This window comes from Amborella trichopoda, chromosome 6 (genome assembly GCF_054954075.1).
Source record: "Amborella trichopoda isolate Santa Cruz 75 chromosome 6, AtrichopodaSantaCruz75HAP2 v2.0, whole genome shotgun sequence".
NCBI classification, from domain to species: domain Eukaryota; kingdom Viridiplantae; phylum Streptophyta; class Magnoliopsida; order Amborellales; family Amborellaceae; genus Amborella; species Amborella trichopoda.
In genome coordinates this window covers 50916982-50935614 of record NC_142341.1, presented here as the reverse complement: position 1 = coordinate 50935614, position 18633 = coordinate 50916982, and the positions used below count along the sequence as shown (strand labels likewise).

The following is an 18633-nucleotide window of genomic DNA, read 5'->3' as shown; positions in this document are numbered from 1 at the left end:
TTCATGTACAAAATAAGAGTATATAAGTATCCAAAATTTGTTGAGTACAATTATAAAATGCTCACTAGTGGAGAAGTATACCGTCAGACCATTTATTTTCAGTACAAGGTTACTGTAGCCTTAGACTCTTAGATATAGGGGTGGCAACGGGTCGAGTATGGATTTGGCTGGACTCGGACCCAGACTCAAATGGATTTGGGTCTTAGTTTTGAACCCGGAACCTACCCGTTGGTTCCCAAAATTGGACCCATATCCGTTCCTGTGGGGTCTCAGGTCTATTCCATTATGTCTTGGGTCCATTGTCACCTTCACAATGAGCTTCTTTTTTTCTTTTCTTTTGCCTTTTTTTTAACCATCATATGTCCGTATTATTGGCAACAAGGTCTCAATCACCTGCTATTAGATTTCAAGCCGCAAGATTTGTCGTTTAATAGTTAAATATGACTACTAGTTCTAATTATATACGATCTTTAATACATCAAAATGAATAGGCCTTAAAGTAAAGTATTTTATCTCTAACAGTTTATTGATGTGGGTTGGGTCAAGCTGGACCCGGACATGTATAATGTTCTGGTCCAAGTTTTAAACCCGGACCCGACCAGTCCAGTCCAATTGCAAGACCTATACCCGACCCAAGTCGGGTATACCTGGTGGGTCTCGACTTGGGTCTGGGTCCATTGCCACCCTTAGATGTGGATTTGGGTGGTCAAGCATGTGTTATTGATTAAACTTAAAGTTTGGACCTCTTTTTTTTCTTTTCCCATTTTCTGGCACCTCTTTAACCATCTTATTTGAGAGTTGACAACTAAGAGCAATCAAGACCATATTGTATCATTAGTAAATTATCTAATAGTTTACAATCCTGGTGTGATATTGTTTTTCGGATCTTTTTCCTTCCCCATCTTTGGAATGACATCCAATTTGTAATCATAGAGAAAAAGCTCATTTATTTATTTATTTATTTTTGGATAATTCAGTGGGAAAGATAGGCCCTACCAATTTTTTCAATAGATTGGGGAGTTACATATTGAAGGTGTTAATTGGGGGTGTCAGCGATACAAATGGATACCATGATGTGGTAACTGGGTGTAGGGATGTTACCACAACGACCCAGCTCCTTTCCTAGAAAAGCTCAAATTCATATACCGATTTCGCATAACGGGAAATTGTTTGGTGCGGCCAAACCTGTACTTGTTACCATGTGGGCTGGAGATCTACACCAAACAAAGTCTCTTAAGTAAGGGTGCGGTTTGTATAGGGTTTAGGCTCTAAACGATCAAATTGGAGCCTAACTTCAAATAGTGTCAAGAAATGTCTTTTCAATACTGGAAGTCTTTGTGATAGCCTTAAAGTATATTTTTATCTTTATTTATAAAGTTTAAAGCTTCATAAAGAGTGTAGATCGATAAATCTATAAAAACTCGAAAATCTTGAAAATTGATAGTTCAAAAATACGTTACGAAATACACTATCTTTATAACTTGAAATCTATGTTTTTTCTCGTGTCCATGCATCTTGATATCGAGATGATCAATTTGAGGATATTTGGTCATCAAAACAACCTCTTCTGGTGAAATTTTTGAGGTAGGCTCTAATTTGATTGTTTAGAGCCTCGGCTCTATATAAACTTTTCCCCTTAAGTAATAGTCTTCCAAAAAAAAAGTAAAATCAACTCTTCGAATATTTTCTCCAAAAAAATATGTTTCTAGTTTTAAAAATTTATTTATTTATTTAGATTAATCATCTACATGTTAAAGATTATATATTCCTTAAAAATTAGGATAAAATTTTATTTCAAAAATAAATTATTAAGAGGCCCGCATTTTTGCATGCGAATATGTGGCTCGCATACGTGTCTTCGCGTAAAACACATTTATTTTGTGTCAAGAGCTCATCATATTTTTCAACAGTTTTCAATCTTTAATTTTTCATCAAATAGTGGAATAAATGAAAGAAAAGGAAGAATAAAAAACCCTCTTCTAGAAACAGAGGAAGCAAGAAGAATACAACGTATTTCTTTTCTAGGAAGAGGAAAAGTATAAAGAAATAGTAGAAATAGTTATATCGAGAGAGAGAGATTTTATTGACGAATAAAAAGAGTAATTAAAAACAAAAAGCATCAATAAAAAGAGTAATTAAAAAAAGAAAAAGCATGTTAGTGGAGTAAGAATCCCAATTTGTCTTCTGTTATGTTCATCTTCTCCTCTGGTTGGGCTGGCAGAAATAAATTATCTTTTAACTAAATTTCCCCATTATTTGTAAAGAATTTAATGTTCCCTCGCCAAACTGGATTCTAACCTAAAGCTATGATTTTACCATCTTGATCCGATGTGACTAAAAGCAGTGTTTCAATAATCAGAATTGGGGTCTAACATGCTGTAGATCTAATTCTCATTTGCGTGCTCTCACGTAAAAAACTTAAGTTAACCATCATTATTATCTTTGAGTTTTATTCCAACTATTTAAAATTGACATTTATAAAAAAAATAATTATTTTATGTGTGCTGAACCGCATTTCTACATTACGGTATGGACTGCATTTCTACACATGCGGTCCATAAACCATCTTAATGATGGATGCAAGTAGGTGTTCCATCTTAAAGCAATGGAAACTAAGGGTCCAAATGTTTTCTTACTAGAATTATTATTTTTAGTTTTTAAAATCCATCTCAAAAATAGATTTATTAAGAAGCCAGCATTTCTACATATGCCGATTTGGCCGCATAAAAACCGGGTCCTTATCAAAATATTATAAAAAAAAAAAAAAAAAGTCTCAGGCAGTTAACAAGAAAAACTATTAAAAATCCAAAAAATATTTTATAAATATAACAGATTTTAGTCAGATTTATATAGCCCCATTTGTGGTCGAAATTGGGATATTAGGCATTATTTCATTATAGGATTTTGACTAATATTATTGGGATATTAGGCATTATTTTATTATATGATTAATATTAGGATATTAGTTAATAGGGATTAAAAAAATATAGCACTAGCTCATAAGATATTAAAAAAGCAAAAACTATTACTAATACTAGTTTATTGAACAGTAAAAAAAACAATAAAAAAAAACAATACTAGTTTATAAGATATTTTAATAGAGAAAAATAACATTAGCTCATACCACTTTAAAATTTATTTTCAAGTTGCTTTATCAATTATCCCACATTGCAAGTATGAATTTATTTATTTATTTTCAAATTTTATTAAAATATGATTGCAAATTCATATTTCAAAATTCTATATTTCTATCCAAAATAATTATTATACATTAGATTTATTTATTTGTGATGGTCAGACCTTTATATTTTTTGAATCACATTTATTAGAATAATATAATTAATAATTATACTAATTATAATGATAATAATATCTTATATTTTATTTATTTATTTACATTATAAATTATACAATGTATTATTTTTTGTTATAATTGTAAATTAGAATTTTAAATTAGATGATATTATAAGACAAATTTCATATTTATTATTATTTGTATAGTAAAATGATTATAAAATATAACCCAATAATTATAATTTTAATGTATAATATTGTACTTAGTTAGGTTGTAATAATTTTGGACTAGTAAAGAGAATTACTAAATGTTTGATGTGATACTAATTTCACTTTATATGAAAAAATTATTATTATTTAATCTTATAATATGGAAGTGTTTGTGATATATTTAAATTATTTTGATATAATATTGTATTATTATATCATAATTAATAATTATACAAACATTCAAATACGAAAACAACATATCGGTATTCACCTATATTTGCAAAGTAATAAAAGTACATAATACACCACTCCTAATTTCTTTTATAAATTAAAAAAATACATTTTTTACAGAATTATGATGATTTTTTGAAAAAACTTTTGAGACAAAAATTGTCGATTAGGCCAATTCTCTTATTCGACAAGATATGAGTGTGACCAATTCAAATCACCAATCCATTTTTTTAAACCTTGTTCAACTCAAGGCAATTCCTCGGCTCGAGGCCCTTTAGAACCGGGGACTCAAACTTCGGTGGACTGATCCGACCCGGTGGTTTTAGATTTTTATGATCCTGCTGATTATGATCTCATCCCAAAGGTAAATGGATTCCCTCTCAAACAAAACACATGGCTATTCTAACAATTGCTTTTCTATGTCATCCTCTTTTTAATGTTTTGAGTTTTAAATTTTTTTGTCAGTTGGAAAATGATTTTGGAGCCATCATAGAGATTCAGAGCGCTAAATGTACTTTTTGGATGAGGATTTGAGGTGAGGTTTATTTGTTTTTATAAAGCTTAGGCCTTATAGAAACCTCATCAAAATGGTTTGATACATTTGCAGCTTTATCAAAATAAGTAACTCGCCACCTCATAATTCATCGAAAATTGTAATTCTAACGATTGGAAAACCTTACATTGATTATCTCGATTTGAACATTATGGTTGTGAAAAAAAATTAGGATTTCAAACTCTAAAAATAATACATATTATAACAAATTATTTAGTTCGTCTATTTTTTAAAAAAAATAAATGTTCATGGATCTGAAAGATCTGTACTATTTTTTTACTTTTAAAATTTATTTTCGGTGCCGGAAATTTATTTTTGAATCATAGAGATTTTCATTGCCGAAAGTACTTTTTGGATGAAGATTTATCATTGCCCAAAGTACTTTTTGGATGAGGATTTAAGTTAGAGGTTATATTTCATTTTCACATAGCCTAAACCTTATAGAATAAAATATTAAAAAAGAAAAGAAAAGAATGAAACATATTAACAAATAAATAAAAAACAACATAACCTATGCATCTAGTTTATATCGAACTCATAAAAACAGCTCATTCCAGCCTCTCGAGGCCGACCCCTATTTCTCTATGATGTTTTCGAAACAGCTTAGCTTTATTATAAAAAAAAAAAAGGTAAAACCAAAAAACCCCATCCTTTTTCCATAATGACGGATACATCCGTCGTACGAAAATGTGAGATTTTGTGGTTAGACTTGATCCACCTCATTAATTTTTTCTCTCAAACTTAAAACTTGGAATCAGTAATCTCTCTACGGGGAGTAATTAATGTCTCTCTCTCTACCTTAGAGTCCAAAAGTTGCATATAAAAGCATTACCATCGTTATTATAAACTGGTTTTAGTCATAATTATTTAAGGTCAGAGAAATATCAAAGATGTAAATTTCGAAGGTGTGAATTTGAAATTCTATAAACAATGTACTATTTATGAACACTCGAAATTGACATCCTAAAAAGCATTTTATAGCCTAGAAGGCATTTTATAAGAGACTTTGAAATCCAATATTTTTTTTTTTAGAAAGCATTTTATAGCCTAGAAAGCATTTTATAAGAGACTAAGTTTAAAATTTGAAATCCATTGTAATAAAAGTTGATCAATTTAGGTCTGTTCGGGGCTTTAAACATTAAAGCATTCGAAATCCCTTTCAAAGGTCCGTCCCGCCTAAACAACATCTCTAGAGGGGTGGGCTAAAAAACCAGTCCTAGTTTTTATGGCCGCTCCCAAGATTTGAACCTGTGCTCTTGCACTTGCTATCCGAGCATTTTACCGTCACACGTCGTGAGGGGCCCTTATTTTAAATCCCTTTCAAAGTATTTGAAATCTCTCTCTAAGAAATATCAAATAACTCTATTTGGTTTTTGACTTTAAAATTGGAATATCTCTATTTAGAATGTCTTCCTCTCTCTCTAGAATGAGTCAGCAAAAAAATTCGATTAATTTTATTTATTTATTTTGCTGGGTAAAACCAAAAGGAAAAAAGAAAAAAGTGAACATAAACGTCAGAAGGAGCTCGTCTTACGCTGATGTTTCTCCCTCCCTCCCTCTAAAACGTTTCTCTCTCTAAACAAGCAACTAAACGCTCGCTCTCTCTCTCTCTCTAGAACAATTCCATCTTTCTCTCTCTCTAGAACAAGAGGAGCAGCTGCACGGATAGAGAAACAAAAACAGTGATTGAGATTGAGCACTCCAATGCAGATTCAGAAGCAATATAAGTCTCAGGTAAGGCTTTCTTCTCATCGTGTATTTTGCTCAACATTTTTGCCCTAAAAGAAAGAGAAACGGGATGGTTTCTTCTATATTTTGCTCATCGTTTATTTTGCTCATCATTTTTGCCGTAAAATAAAGATGTAGATTTAGAGAACCCTAGGAAAATTCATTGCGAGACTAGTGTGCGTGATTATTGCGGTTTCTTGTGGATTCAAATTAAAGAATTAGGATTTCTGGTTCGAAAACGTGGAGAAAAACTGTGCCACTAATTGCTGTTTTGTTGGGTTAGGTTGAATGCAAATGATCTTGAAGTGAAATATTAGGGTTTTGGGATGAGAAGCTGTTCAGGGAATTAGGGTTTTCCTGGTCTGATTTTCTCTTTGAAAAGTTGAGTTATTGTTGAATTGGGAATTTGCATTTACTTCTACATTGTTTGATTTAGAGTTATCGATTGGATAAGGAGTTAGAATATGAGTTCAGAGGTGTAACACGCATGGTTTTCATCGATTTCATGGTCCAAGGTTAATTTTCCATTGATCGAACTGGTTATCTTGGGTTTCGTGGTTCTCTCTCTCTGAAGCTTTCTTGATCAGAAGGAATGCAGACTAAACCTAAGAGAAAAACAGTTACAGAGAATGGAGATGGAGGTGATGAATTGGCTTTGGCCACTGCTATTGGTAATGGTGAAGATTTGGCCCCAATTGTTCGTCAAGCCTTTGAGTTTGGGAAGCCTGATGCCCTACTTTTGCAGTTGAAATCCTTTGTCAAAAAGAAAGAAGTCGAGATTGAAGATCTCTGCAAACTTCATTATGAAGAATTCATTCGAGCAGTTGATGAGCTCCGAGGGGTTTTGGTTGATGCAGATGAGCTCAAGAATGGCCTCTCTTCTGAAAATTATAGGCTTCAAGAAGTGGGTACCTCTCTCTTAGCCAAGCTTGAAGCCCTACTGGATGCCTACTCAGTTAAGAAGAACGTCACTGAAGCAATGAGGCTTTCAAAATTTTGCGTTCAAGTAGCTGATTTAGCAGCAAAATGTAACAAACATATTGCTAGCAATAACTTCTACCCAGCTCTGAAAACACTGGACTTGATAGAGAGAGACTATTTGCAGAGAATACCGGTTAGGGTTTTCGGCCAACTTCTCGAGAACCAAATTCCCATTATCAAAACCCATATAGAGAAGAAGGTTAGCAAAGAATTCAATGACTGGCTTGTTCAGGTAAGGAGCACTGCAAGAGAAATTGGGCAACTGGCTATTGGGCAAGCTGCTTCAGCTCGACAAAGAGAAGAAGAGCTTCGAGCTCGACAGAGACAAGCTGAGGAGCAAAGTAGATTGGGAGCAAAGGATTGTGTTTATGCCCTTGATATAGAGGAACCAGATGAGGGTTCAGTTCTCAAATTTGACCTAACGCCAGTTTATCGAGCCCATCACATCCAAACCTGCTTGGGCTTACAAGACCAGTTTCGAGATTACTATTACAAGAACCGAATGCTCCAGCTTAACTCTGACCTTCAAATCTCATCTACTCAACCTTTCTTAGAGTCCCATCAAACCTTCTTTGCCCAAATTGCTGGTTATTTTATAGTGGAGGACAGGGTTTTAAGAACAGCAGGCGGTTTGCTCTCGAATTCTCAGGTTGAAACCACTTGGGACACTGCAGTTGTAAAAATGACCTCAATTTTAGAGGACCACTTTTCTCGAATGGATACAGCGAGCCATCTTCTTTTGATAAAAGACTATGTGACACTTTTGGGTGCTACCTTAAAGCGGTATGGGTACCATGTGGGTCCTTTGCTAGAGGTCTTAAATAACAGTTGGGACAAGTACCATGAGCTCCTCTTTGAAGAGTGTAGGAAGCAGATAACTGATGTGCTTGCAAATGATACCTATGAGCAAATGGTTATGAAGAAAGAGTACGAGTATAATATGAATGTCTTGTCTTTCCATCTTCAAACCTCAGACATAATGCCAGCTTTCCCTTATATCGCTCCATTTTCAGCTACTGTTCCTGACTGTTGCAGGATTGTGAGGTCGTTTATAGAGGACTCGGTGAGCTACTTGTCATATGGTGCGAACATGGATGTCTACGATGTTGTGAAAAAGTATTTGGACAAGCTCTTGATAGATGTTTTGAATGAGGCTTTGCTCAAAGCTATCTATGGCAATACGAGTGTGGTATCTCAAGCAATGCAAATGGCTGCTAATATTACCGTTTTAGAGAGAGCATGTGATCTTTTCCTTAGGCATGCTGCTCAACTTTGTGGGATCCCAGTAAGGCTTGCTGAAAGGCCCCATGCCTCTCTCTCTGCTAGAGCAGTCTTTAAGACCTCTCAGGACGCAGCCTACCATGCTTTGCTAAAGCTTGTTAACTCTAAGTTGGACGAGTTCATGGCTTTAACTGATAGTATCAATTGGACCTCAGATGAGGTCCAACAAAATGGAAATGAGTACTTAAACGAGGTCATAATTTATCTCGAGACGCTTCTCTCTACTGCTCAACAAATCTTGCCCCTAGAGGCTCTGTACAAGGTGGGAAGTGGGGCTCTCCAGCACATATCAGATTCAATTGTTGACACCCTTTTGAGTGACGGTGTTAAGAGATTTAACCTAAATGCCATCTTGGGTATTGACAATGATTTGAAGGCATTGGAGTCGTTTGCTGATGAGAGGTTCCAAAGCACTGGTTTGAGTGAGGTGCACAAAGAAGGGAACTTGCACGATTGCTTGATCGAGGCTCGCCAGTTGGTAAACCTTCTAACGAGTTCTACACCTGAGAATTTCATGAATGCTGTTATAAGAGAGAAGAACTACAATGCTTTGGACTATAAGAAGGTGGCTTCCATTTGTGAGAAGTTCAAGGATTCACCAGACAGGCTGTTTGGGAGCTTGGCGAGCCGGAATTCAAAGCAAACTGCACACAAGAGGTCAATGGATGCGTTGAAGAAGAAATTGAAGGACCTCAGCTGATGAATTTGCCAGGTGGAAGGATGTTCTTAGAGGATCCTTAAAGTTCATTTATTTTTATTTACTATTTATACCCTTTTGAAATAGATCTGTTTTTGTATGTAGGAATTTTTGGCATTAGGCTGCCATCGTTGTTTGTTTATTTCTGGGAAATTTGGATGCTTTCCCGAGTAGTGTTGACCCTGTTTTGGCATGTTATTTCGGTGGTGCAAATTGGATGTGCATTTCTTAGTATATGTATGTAATTATTTAGATTTTATAATTATTTAGATTATCTGAATTGGCATCTACATACAATCTTGTTATTTTTCAGTAAGATCATTTGTGTGTGTGTGCGTGCGGGCGCGTGTGTGTGTATAATGTGTGTATTTGTGTTTTTTTCTATATATATATAATATATATATATATATATATATATATATAATATATATATATATATATATATATATATATATATATATATATATAGAGAGAGAGAGAGAGAGAGAGAGAGAGAGAGAGAGAGAGAGAGAGAGAGATTTTCAATCTTGTTATATGCTGAAATACTTTTGGAATGCGATTCTTGCTACCCATTTGGCAGCATGGCAGCGTAGCAGCATGCCTTAGAATAGGTATTGAAAAGTACCTGTTCACAAGGTCTAGAGTGGCCTTGCTTTGGAGACCCCTTGCCAAGTGCTAAAGAGCCTGGACCCTATATAATAAGTAAAGGTACCTTCAGAAAGCAGTTTTTGTTAGATTAAATTCCCAGGAAGAGATAATCACAGTTTCTAAGCAATGTCATCAGGAACAAACTGGGTTATTCAATCAGCTAGGGTAAAAAAGCCGGTGTGGTCAAAACCAGTTAAGACTTCCTGATTCACTAGTCAGATCAGTCTAGAAAATATAAATAGAAGAAAGAGAAATTTGGTTGAAACCAGTTTGAAGCAGTCCAAACCAGTTTAAACCGACACGTTCAACCAGTCTAAGATGTCGAATTGGCCTGTTTAGACAAGTATGACCAATTATTCTATCCGCGATCCAATTACGACCTCTTTCCGTCCTGGTTCTCAGACAGACTAGTCCAGTCATGTTTTCATAACATTCTTCAAAATTTAACGTTTCCTCCAATATGAGGAACATCAATCCCTCTTGACTCTGCGTATTTTTGTTCAATAATCTACAAATGGTATATCTAACCATGGAAATGCAGTGCTAGCAGTTGTATGAGTTCATAGATGTGATTCGAGTCCGGGCAATTGCCTATTTGTCTCTAAGTTCCTGTTTAGGCGCTCTAGTATTTTTGTTCATGAGTAGGTTAATTTGGAAATAAAGGGCAATAAGATTCTTTAGCGGGCTTAGGGGCCTTTATTCTGTAGTGGGGTGGCTCAATTAAAATGGGTTATGATTCGCTGTAGCAGAACAAACAGTTCCTAAAACTAGGAAGAAATAAATTCATGATTAAACATTCTACCAAAATGGGTCTCTGGGGAAATTTATCAAAACACATCTAACTTATGAACAATTTATTCATTTACTCTTTTTCAACTATTTCAACTCATCTTCACATGTATTTTGATGGGTATTTTGAAATTAAAACAAAAGATATGGATAAAATGTTAAATAGCTGAACTCTTTATGTGTGTTTTGATCAATCTCCCTTAATGTAGTTGCCTCAACATTTTTCTATATATAGAGTTGAAAATTAGGGTCCCTGGTCTCTAGCGTTGGAAACTTGGGCTGGCCTCAAACTTAGAAACAGTACTTGGGTTAAATTCTTTTTGAATTGGCAAAAGAATTAGCTCAGCAAAGAATTCAAATAGAAACAAAAGCCAGCAAATCTCTGCAATACGTGAGAAGCATGCATATAATTAAAATGAGGGATTTGTATGGTATTCATTCATATTATAATCATAGCCAGTGACTGAAAAATCTGGAGGCCAACTTGGATTTGCCGGAGTCAGAGGCCTTGTGATCCCTTCTCTGGACAGTCTTGGATTGGGGAATCACTTCAGTTGTCTGGAACCAGGTAGGTTATTATAGGAGCTTGGGGGGATATCTTTTTTTATAATTTTCCTTTTTTGTTTTTTGTTTGTTTTTGGCCGAAAAGTGACCTAGTTGGAACCTAATCCCCGGTTTCGAAACACTAATAATAACTGCCTAGCTATGAGGATATCGCCGTCCCATCAGTCGGTTGAATGGTAATGAAGGGGAATGAGTTGCACCAAACATGTTAGTGTTTGAATAGTATGTGCATACTCAATAGTCCACACACTTTCTCCATCACACCATCCACCCAGTTAGGATGTGATAAACAACATGATCGTTGTTGATGTTATAATTATATGGATTATAGAATATTGTTCCTTAAAATTGGGGCAACTTTCTCTCTTTTAGTCATGATAATAGGTTGGGAATAGTACAACCTGTCCTGGGTCAGGTCTGCACCTGCAAGGTGCACCTTGTTCGTTGGGCTTGGGCCAACTTGGCATGGACCCAACTGGATCCCGGTCGAGTACGGGTCTAGCCTATAGACTTTCAGGTCTGGGTCACTCAACCGATTTACACTCTACTCCCTTTCATTAAGCCGACAAGCACTAAGGGTCTGTTTGGATGCACTATCAGTGATAATTCACTATTGTGACTATCAAGATTTGACAGTGTCTAGCATAAAATTATCTAAGATAAAACTTATAGGTAGCATGTAAATTTTATCTTTTTGAAAAGTTGTTTTTACTTTATTGAATGTAATTTGCTGAAATTGCATTATTAAGCCAGAAATAGCTAAAAAAAACCTAGAAATCACTCAAAAACTTAAATGATTACATAACATTATACTTAATACAACACATGTAGTCATCCAACAGGCCCTTACACTTTGTACGTAGTGCTTTCTTGTAATTACATCTTCTCTCACTAATCCCCGACAACATTTTAACAACAAAATACCCATTGGAGAGAGAGAGAGAGTTTGATAGCTTGCACTTGGGTCTCTAGTGAGAAGGCCATGAACTTCAGGCATCATGATAATTAGGCCACAAGTTCATCTTTGTTCTGTACTCTGGAGGGACACACAACTTAGGCAGTTCCTTTAACTTCAGTGAGTTATGAACAAAAAGCTTTTAGTATTGAGAAAATAAAAATAAAAAGAAAAAACTAGCATATACGTTACTATTAGAAAGAATGGTTATCAACACCTTGCACTGATCTTCAAGATAAGCTTGTTATGGAAAGGCACAGCTTTTCAAATTCAGAACGTTGAAGAAGCATTAAACAGTAAACTTAATACAAAATCTAAATCTTACAATTTGATTGGACGATACATTGACAACAGAAATTCTAAGAAGAAAAAACAACATTCCAATCCACTACCCAACAATCTGATTTTACTTTTGGAAAATTAAAGTTTCATTACTGTTGAACTCTTTATCATAACCATCTCTTGAAATATTTCCACAGCAAACTCGTCTCTCCTTCTAAGCACCCCATGCTTTGTGACTCTCGGAAGAAAGCCAAGATCGACCCAAGCCGCCTCTCGAAGGATCAAAGTCACCAAACTAACCCCAATTCGCAACCAGGAGTTACAAGCTTCATGACCCACAAAATAGAAATTTCCTTCTCTCAAATGTCATCCCAAACCTCCCCTCAAAAGAATAAAAGAATCAGCAGGTATCAAAATATGGCTAGTCGTAGGACTTACAGTAACCATGGCTGATTTATAAACATAAAAACAAGAAGCGCCATCGAGATGACAGGTAAAATTTTAACAGAGGCTCGATACCCATCTCCCCTAGGGAACTCAGTAGGAAGGGAACACTCCTCTCCATTAAAGAACACCCTAGAGGGAAACCCGTCTCCCTTAACCATGTTGATGCCTGGTGTTTTCTTCTTGGTGAAAGAAATCACAGATTGTTGTTTACCAGGCACTCTTGGATCAGTAAGTGGGTTCGGCCCATCGGTTTCTCCAATTAAATACTCCAAACCAGGCAGTCCTTGCAAGAAGATAGTGTTGTTTCTATCTTCCATCACAGTTCCATTAAAAGAGTACACATTCTCATAACCAAGAAAGGCCTTGTCCATCTCTATAGCAGTGAACCAGTGGGCAAAATTGAAATCCTCCCAATTGAACAGAGTAATTCTAGCTGTCCAGCCCTTACGATAGTCTGAGTTTATGTGCCAATTTATGCTGAGCCCACAATAATCTCCACAAGGAATTGGGTTTGGCACATTATAGTGCTTTATTTTTGCCCAAGCCTTGGCCTTTGCAGTCCTGTTGGCAAAAGGGACTAAGAGAGCTTCAGAGGGGAGAAGCAATGGTGAGGCATCGGGATTACAAGCTGGTGTAATAGATTCAGGACAACCGCAAGCACAAGTATTGCAAGGTATTACAGTGTCATTGTAATAGGCCGAGAAAGATACGCAACATCGAGATTGCTTGTTTTTGGGCCGTGTTATATTGCAGACCACTTGCCAACTAGCCACTGCTGAACTTGTAGAGAGAAGCCCATTTGGGTCTGGAAATTCGGTTGGGCTCACCCTTATCGGAGGCCCACACTTATAGTCAGGGTTCAAAAGTCCATTGATCTTCCAATTTTGAGGTGCATAAAGAGCTGTTCTATTAAGATCGGGTGGAATTTTATATACTTGGAGTTGAAATGCAGCCTTCGATTTGGATGAATCCATGGTTGGGGGCAAGAGGGTGCCATTTTTGCAGCAATTTGAGATCAATCCAACTTGTGCATCATTAGCTCTTTCAGGTGGGAGATCAGCTATAATGGGCTTTTTTTGGCAGTTCATCACTGTTGCAAAATCGAGGCTTTGGTAATAGTTACCAGCTGGTCCATAGATACAACCTGAGGCGTCTTTCTTTAGTGTATATGCTCCTTTCATGGTGTATATAAACTCTCCTCTCATCCAGTCCCATGTTAAATTCCAGTTATCAAGGCGACCTAATGGGTGGTTATTAGACATAGAGACTTGGGCCAGGTAGTTGCTTCCATAGGCTTGGAGTACGTCGTAGCTTAAGGTTAGGTCACCATTTTGGCGAGGCAAAAACTTCGTATCGGCCACAGCCTTGGCCTTGTACTTGGGGTCCAGAACACAGCACACGTCCATCTCGCTACCTGTGAACACAAACATGCATATTATCCATCTCTCTGGGTTGCGAAACATGGACCTTCATCTCTTTAGCTCATCTCAGTAGGTTTGCACAACATGGTGTTCATCTGTCTTAGTTTTGATTGTCCAATATCAAACATCATATCAATATAAAAAAGATCTTTAAACTTGGTGAATACATCTCCATGAATTTATCAGGAGGCTGACAGGTGCAAGAAAAGCACCTTAAATTCATACTAAACTAATTCATTTTGTAGAACGAATAATTGAAGGTATTGATGAATCAGAGAGAGAGAGAGGGAGAGAGAGAGAGAGAGAGAGATGCGCTTGTGTGTCACCAAGAAAGAAATGTACTTGGTAACATTTAAGAGTTTGCTTGAGTTTGAAATCCGCAAGAAATCTCTTCATGAGAGGGAAAAGTTTTCTTAAACTTGGTATTTTTAAGGATCATTGAGAGAAATCTCCTAAGAGGATCTGAATTTGATTAACTAAACAATTACTACAATGTGACATCATGAGTTTTATTCCTACCACGAGTAGATGATACTTTTTCAGTTGAACTACCTATAATTGAGATATGAGGTCAAGGCATGAGTGGTCAGGTTGATAGGTGATGTCTTAAATTCTATTCCTACCACAAGTAGGAGACTTATCCCCTGCTAATCTACTAAAAAAGAAAAAAGAATTGAACAGTCTAATTTGCGTATCTCTATGAATTGGCCCTTAATATTGTGATGAGAAGAAGAATAAACATTATCATGGATTTTTGGAATTGACCACCCTCGGTCATCGGTAACAAAGTAAATAACTTTCATTAAAAATTTCCTGATTCATATGATTTGAAATAAAACAAAAAAAGTTCCAAACTGTGAAAAATTTGGAAAGATATTCCGTGGGTTGAGAAAAGCAGCTCTCCTCTGCCTCTGAAATCACGCACACAAAACCCAATTTTAATCGACCGCTCATTGCTTATAAAATACTGTACAGTTGGTAACAGCAATTGGGGCCTCCAATAAAACTAAACTATAAATTTAAACAAAAGAAAAGAAGACCTTAAAACCATTTCTAGCAAGAGAGAACAAAGTAGGAAGAAAACTCTGTCAAATTAAGAAAACACAATAAAATCCATTTGCAGAAAAAGACAAGGCAAGCTTTTTCTTTAAAGAAAAATGAAGAAAACCAAATTCGAAAAGAGAAGAAAAATGAAAAAAAACTGGAATAAACAAATTCGCTTACGCTTGAGTGTAGGCGCAGGACACTTGTACCCATCATTAGCAAGCTTAATCGTTTTGGGCATTGGAATTCGAGGTGACTTGACCCCAAATTGTGTCCCCTTTATTTCAATCTGAACCTGAATTTGAGTCATGTCACCAGCTGTGTCAATGGCATTTTTGAGATCAGATTGAGGATAACCCGAAAAATAAGTCCCATTTCCAACATGAGCAGGCAATTCAGATCCATCGTAGAGAACGGCTTGACCAGCTGAGACCAAAATCTCATTGTGTTGAAAACCAATAAATATTTTCCATCCTTTGAGATCATGGACACCTGCATTCAATATGGTGGCAATTGCCGAAAAGGCATAAGGTTGAGCAGACGCGTTCTTGATTCGAGGGAACTCCTTCTCTCTAGAAACGAAGACATAAGAGAGATAAATGCCATTGCAATCCTCTTCTGAGGGAGAAAGTGCTTGGCCGACTTCTTGGGATCTTGCCAATGAAAACAGCAAAATCAGCAAGACGGAGAAAATGGGTATTGGCTTCATCATGAGTTTAGGAAGCTTTCTCTCTCCTGGTTCTGGAGTTTTTGCAGGGGAAAACAAGGGAAATGGCAAGAGAGAGAAAGTTGGGGCCATTCCCACTTATCTACAAAGGCTATCGATCCCTCGCATGAACGGAAAAATGATGCGGCTTCAGCTTGCACTGAATTTCATTTTCTGATGGGTTTTCTGCGATCCAAATCACCAGCCATTACACAGGGAGGAAGAGAGAGAGAGTGGCCGGAGAATTGTTTCCAGAAAGGGGTGGAGGTGAGAGAGAATTGAGGTTTAAGAGAGAGAGAGAATTGAGGAAAGGGCAGTAAAAATGAGTGGTTGCAAAGACTGGATCCTGAAAAACCACCTCGCCAGACGCTCAAATGAAACCACCTCTCCTCTAAGGAGGGGGTCGCAAATCTTTTGAATTTTCCAAATTTTGGCGGTTTTAACGGCTACTTCAACGGTTTAATGGTGGGACTCATTTGAGCTTATGGTACATCCCTTTTTAGAGGGGACAGGGATGGCAAGATCTCTCTCTTTCTTGTAATTTTGTTTTATTCCTGATAAGGTAAAAGTTTACGTAAGGTTACAAAATTAAAATGTAGAATTAAGGTGCACCTAAAAAATCCATCATAAGATGCTGTTTCGATGTTGGAAAACCCTCTAATTGATCATCTCGACATCGAGATGTCCCAAAAATAGTGTGTAATGCAACATATTATCTGTACTGTCTATTCTCAAAATTTTTGTATGTGGAAAAATACACTTGATTTGAACCATTTTTAGAGTTTAAAATTTAATTAGATATCAAAATGGACTCAGGCCATTCTAAGATTTTTTAATACTAAAATTACTTCTTATGATAAAATTTAGAGGTGTGCCTTCTTTGATTGTTTATGGTTGCAATCTTATGTAAACACACCTATTTAGTAATTGAACGTATGTTTCTATCCTTTCTTTTTATTTTAACATGATGTTTAGGTTTCGATTTTAGAATGAAAAATATAATACAAGGGGTCAAACTTATACAGTAGAAGTGATGCACACTACAAAAATCCATTGAAAAAGGTTGTTTTGATGCTGAAAATTTTTTCAATTGATCATATCTTTCACTTAAGATGATGTATAGAACAAAATAATAATAATTCAAGGCTTAAAAATAGTTCATTTTGTAGCCTATCATTTGGACCATCCATCTTAATGATCGGATGGTATAGCATCTAGAACATGGGGACGCTTGAAGGGTGCATGAGCACCCTTCAACTATTCCGATTAAACCTAGCATCATCCAATGGCTATAGAACAACTTTATTTTTTATTTAAAATTATATCTATCTAAAATTTGGAGTGTAAACTAATTTTTATAAAGAGAATCAAATAAAAATAATAAAAATATTTTCTACAAAAAAATTTAGATTTTTTGAAATCAATTAAGAACTCCAAGTTTTTTTAAAGGGTGCGGTTTGCATAGAGCTAAGGCTCTAAACAATCAAAGTAAAGTGCACTTTCAAATAGTATCGAGAAATGTGGTTTCAATACTGGAAATCTTTGTGATAGCCTTAAAATATATTTTCATATCTAATTATAAAATTTAAAGCTTGAAATAAAGTGTAGATCAAGTAGATCTATGAAAATTTGAATATCTTGAAAATTGACTGTCCAAAAATGCATTACAAGATGCACTATTTCTAGAACTTGAAATCTATTTTTTTCTCATGTCCATGCATCTTGATGTCGAGATGATCAATTTGAGGATATTTGAACATCAAAACAACCTCTTCTAATGAAATTTTTGAGGCGCGCTTTAATTTGATTGTTTAGAGTCTCGGCTCTATATAAACTTTTTCCTTTTTTAAAAGATACTTCAAAAAAGTATATTTTGTTAATGGAATTTATATTTTTTCATAAAAACTTTTGTCCCATGATTTTATTGAAACTTCTATTGTCTTCATTGATTTGATATTTTGAATTTTGATTTTGAGATAAAAATACTGTACATTAGATTAAGTTACGAATCCTGATCTAATAAAATGTAAGCACTTGTTGATTATCAAGTATGCATTTTGTTGCTGTCTTTATGTATATAGAGGTTTGATCAAGTTCAACTTTTTGAAATTTGTAATATTTCATTGACATATAAAATACCACAATTTGGACTATTATTTCATATTTTTGTGTTTTTTTCAATTGCAAACATTGCATTGAACCACCATTTTTTCATAGAGTCCTCTTGGCTCTGGTTTGGAAATATCTTATACTAAGGGTCTTTGTTTTCTTTTGCTTTTTTTTTTAATTACAACAACCCTTTTTATTTATTAATGTAATTATAATGTTTAGTATTGTTGGTGTCGTTTCGTTTTACCCTTCCAATCAATCCATCATATCATTTTGTATATCAACACTAGAGCAAGCATTTAATGAAAATCTAGGAAAAAAAAGTCTCAAGTATTACGAGAAATGATACCAGTTAAGGACATAAAACTATCGTTCAATGGTTTTAAAGGGACATATAATAACTGCAACTCATAATTTTATCTTATGTCATCTGTATATATATCTAATTTTTTCACTTCATTTTTTCAATGCCAACTCCAAAATATTCATTATTTTTTAACTTACCCAATGTTTAGCTATCCGTATCTTTTACCTGATTTTTTACCTTAATTTATTCCCAGAATTTTAAATTGGCAATATATTATTATTCCCCAACTTCCTTTAAATTAGTGAATTCCATCCATAACAAAGAAATGTGTTTTCAAACTTTCAAATGTAAAACCTTAGAATTAGTGTTTTAGAAACCAAACACTG

At 35.3% G+C, this 18633-nt stretch overlaps 2 protein-coding genes across 4 annotated transcripts; one reads left to right on the top strand and one right to left on the bottom strand.

The window, feature by feature from the left end:
* Positions 1-5721: 5721 nt before the first annotated feature.
* SEC15A (exocyst complex component sec15A) lies at positions 5722-9265 on the top strand. Of its 3 annotated transcripts, none has more exons than XM_011630426.3 (2): positions 5722-6022; positions 6300-9265. In XM_011630426.3, the coding sequence occupies exon 2, from the start codon at positions 6609-6611 to the stop codon at positions 8976-8978; it is 2370 nt and encodes a 789-aa protein (XP_011628728.1). In that variant the 5' UTR covers positions 5722-6022; positions 6300-6608; the 3' UTR covers positions 8979-9265. The 3 variants fall into 3 exon arrangements, with proteins under 3 accessions (XP_011628728.1, XP_088725299.1, XP_020532001.1); XM_088869173.1 differs by having other exon boundaries at positions 5777-6022; positions 6532-9265; XM_020676342.2 differs by having other exon boundaries at positions 5788-6022; positions 6453-9265.
* A 2927-nt stretch (positions 9266-12192) lies between these two features.
* On the bottom strand, positions 12193-15920 carry LOC18448722 (COBRA-like protein 10). The gene is made up of 2 exons (XM_006858783.4): positions 15306-15920; positions 12193-14074 (listed from the first exon to the last, which is right to left on the bottom strand). Exons 1-2 carry the CDS (start codon positions 15835-15837, stop codon positions 12648-12650), a joined length of 1959 nt encoding a protein of 652 aa, XP_006858845.2. The 5' UTR covers positions 15838-15920; the 3' UTR covers positions 12193-12647.
* Between the last annotated feature and the right edge of the window lie 2713 nt (positions 15921-18633).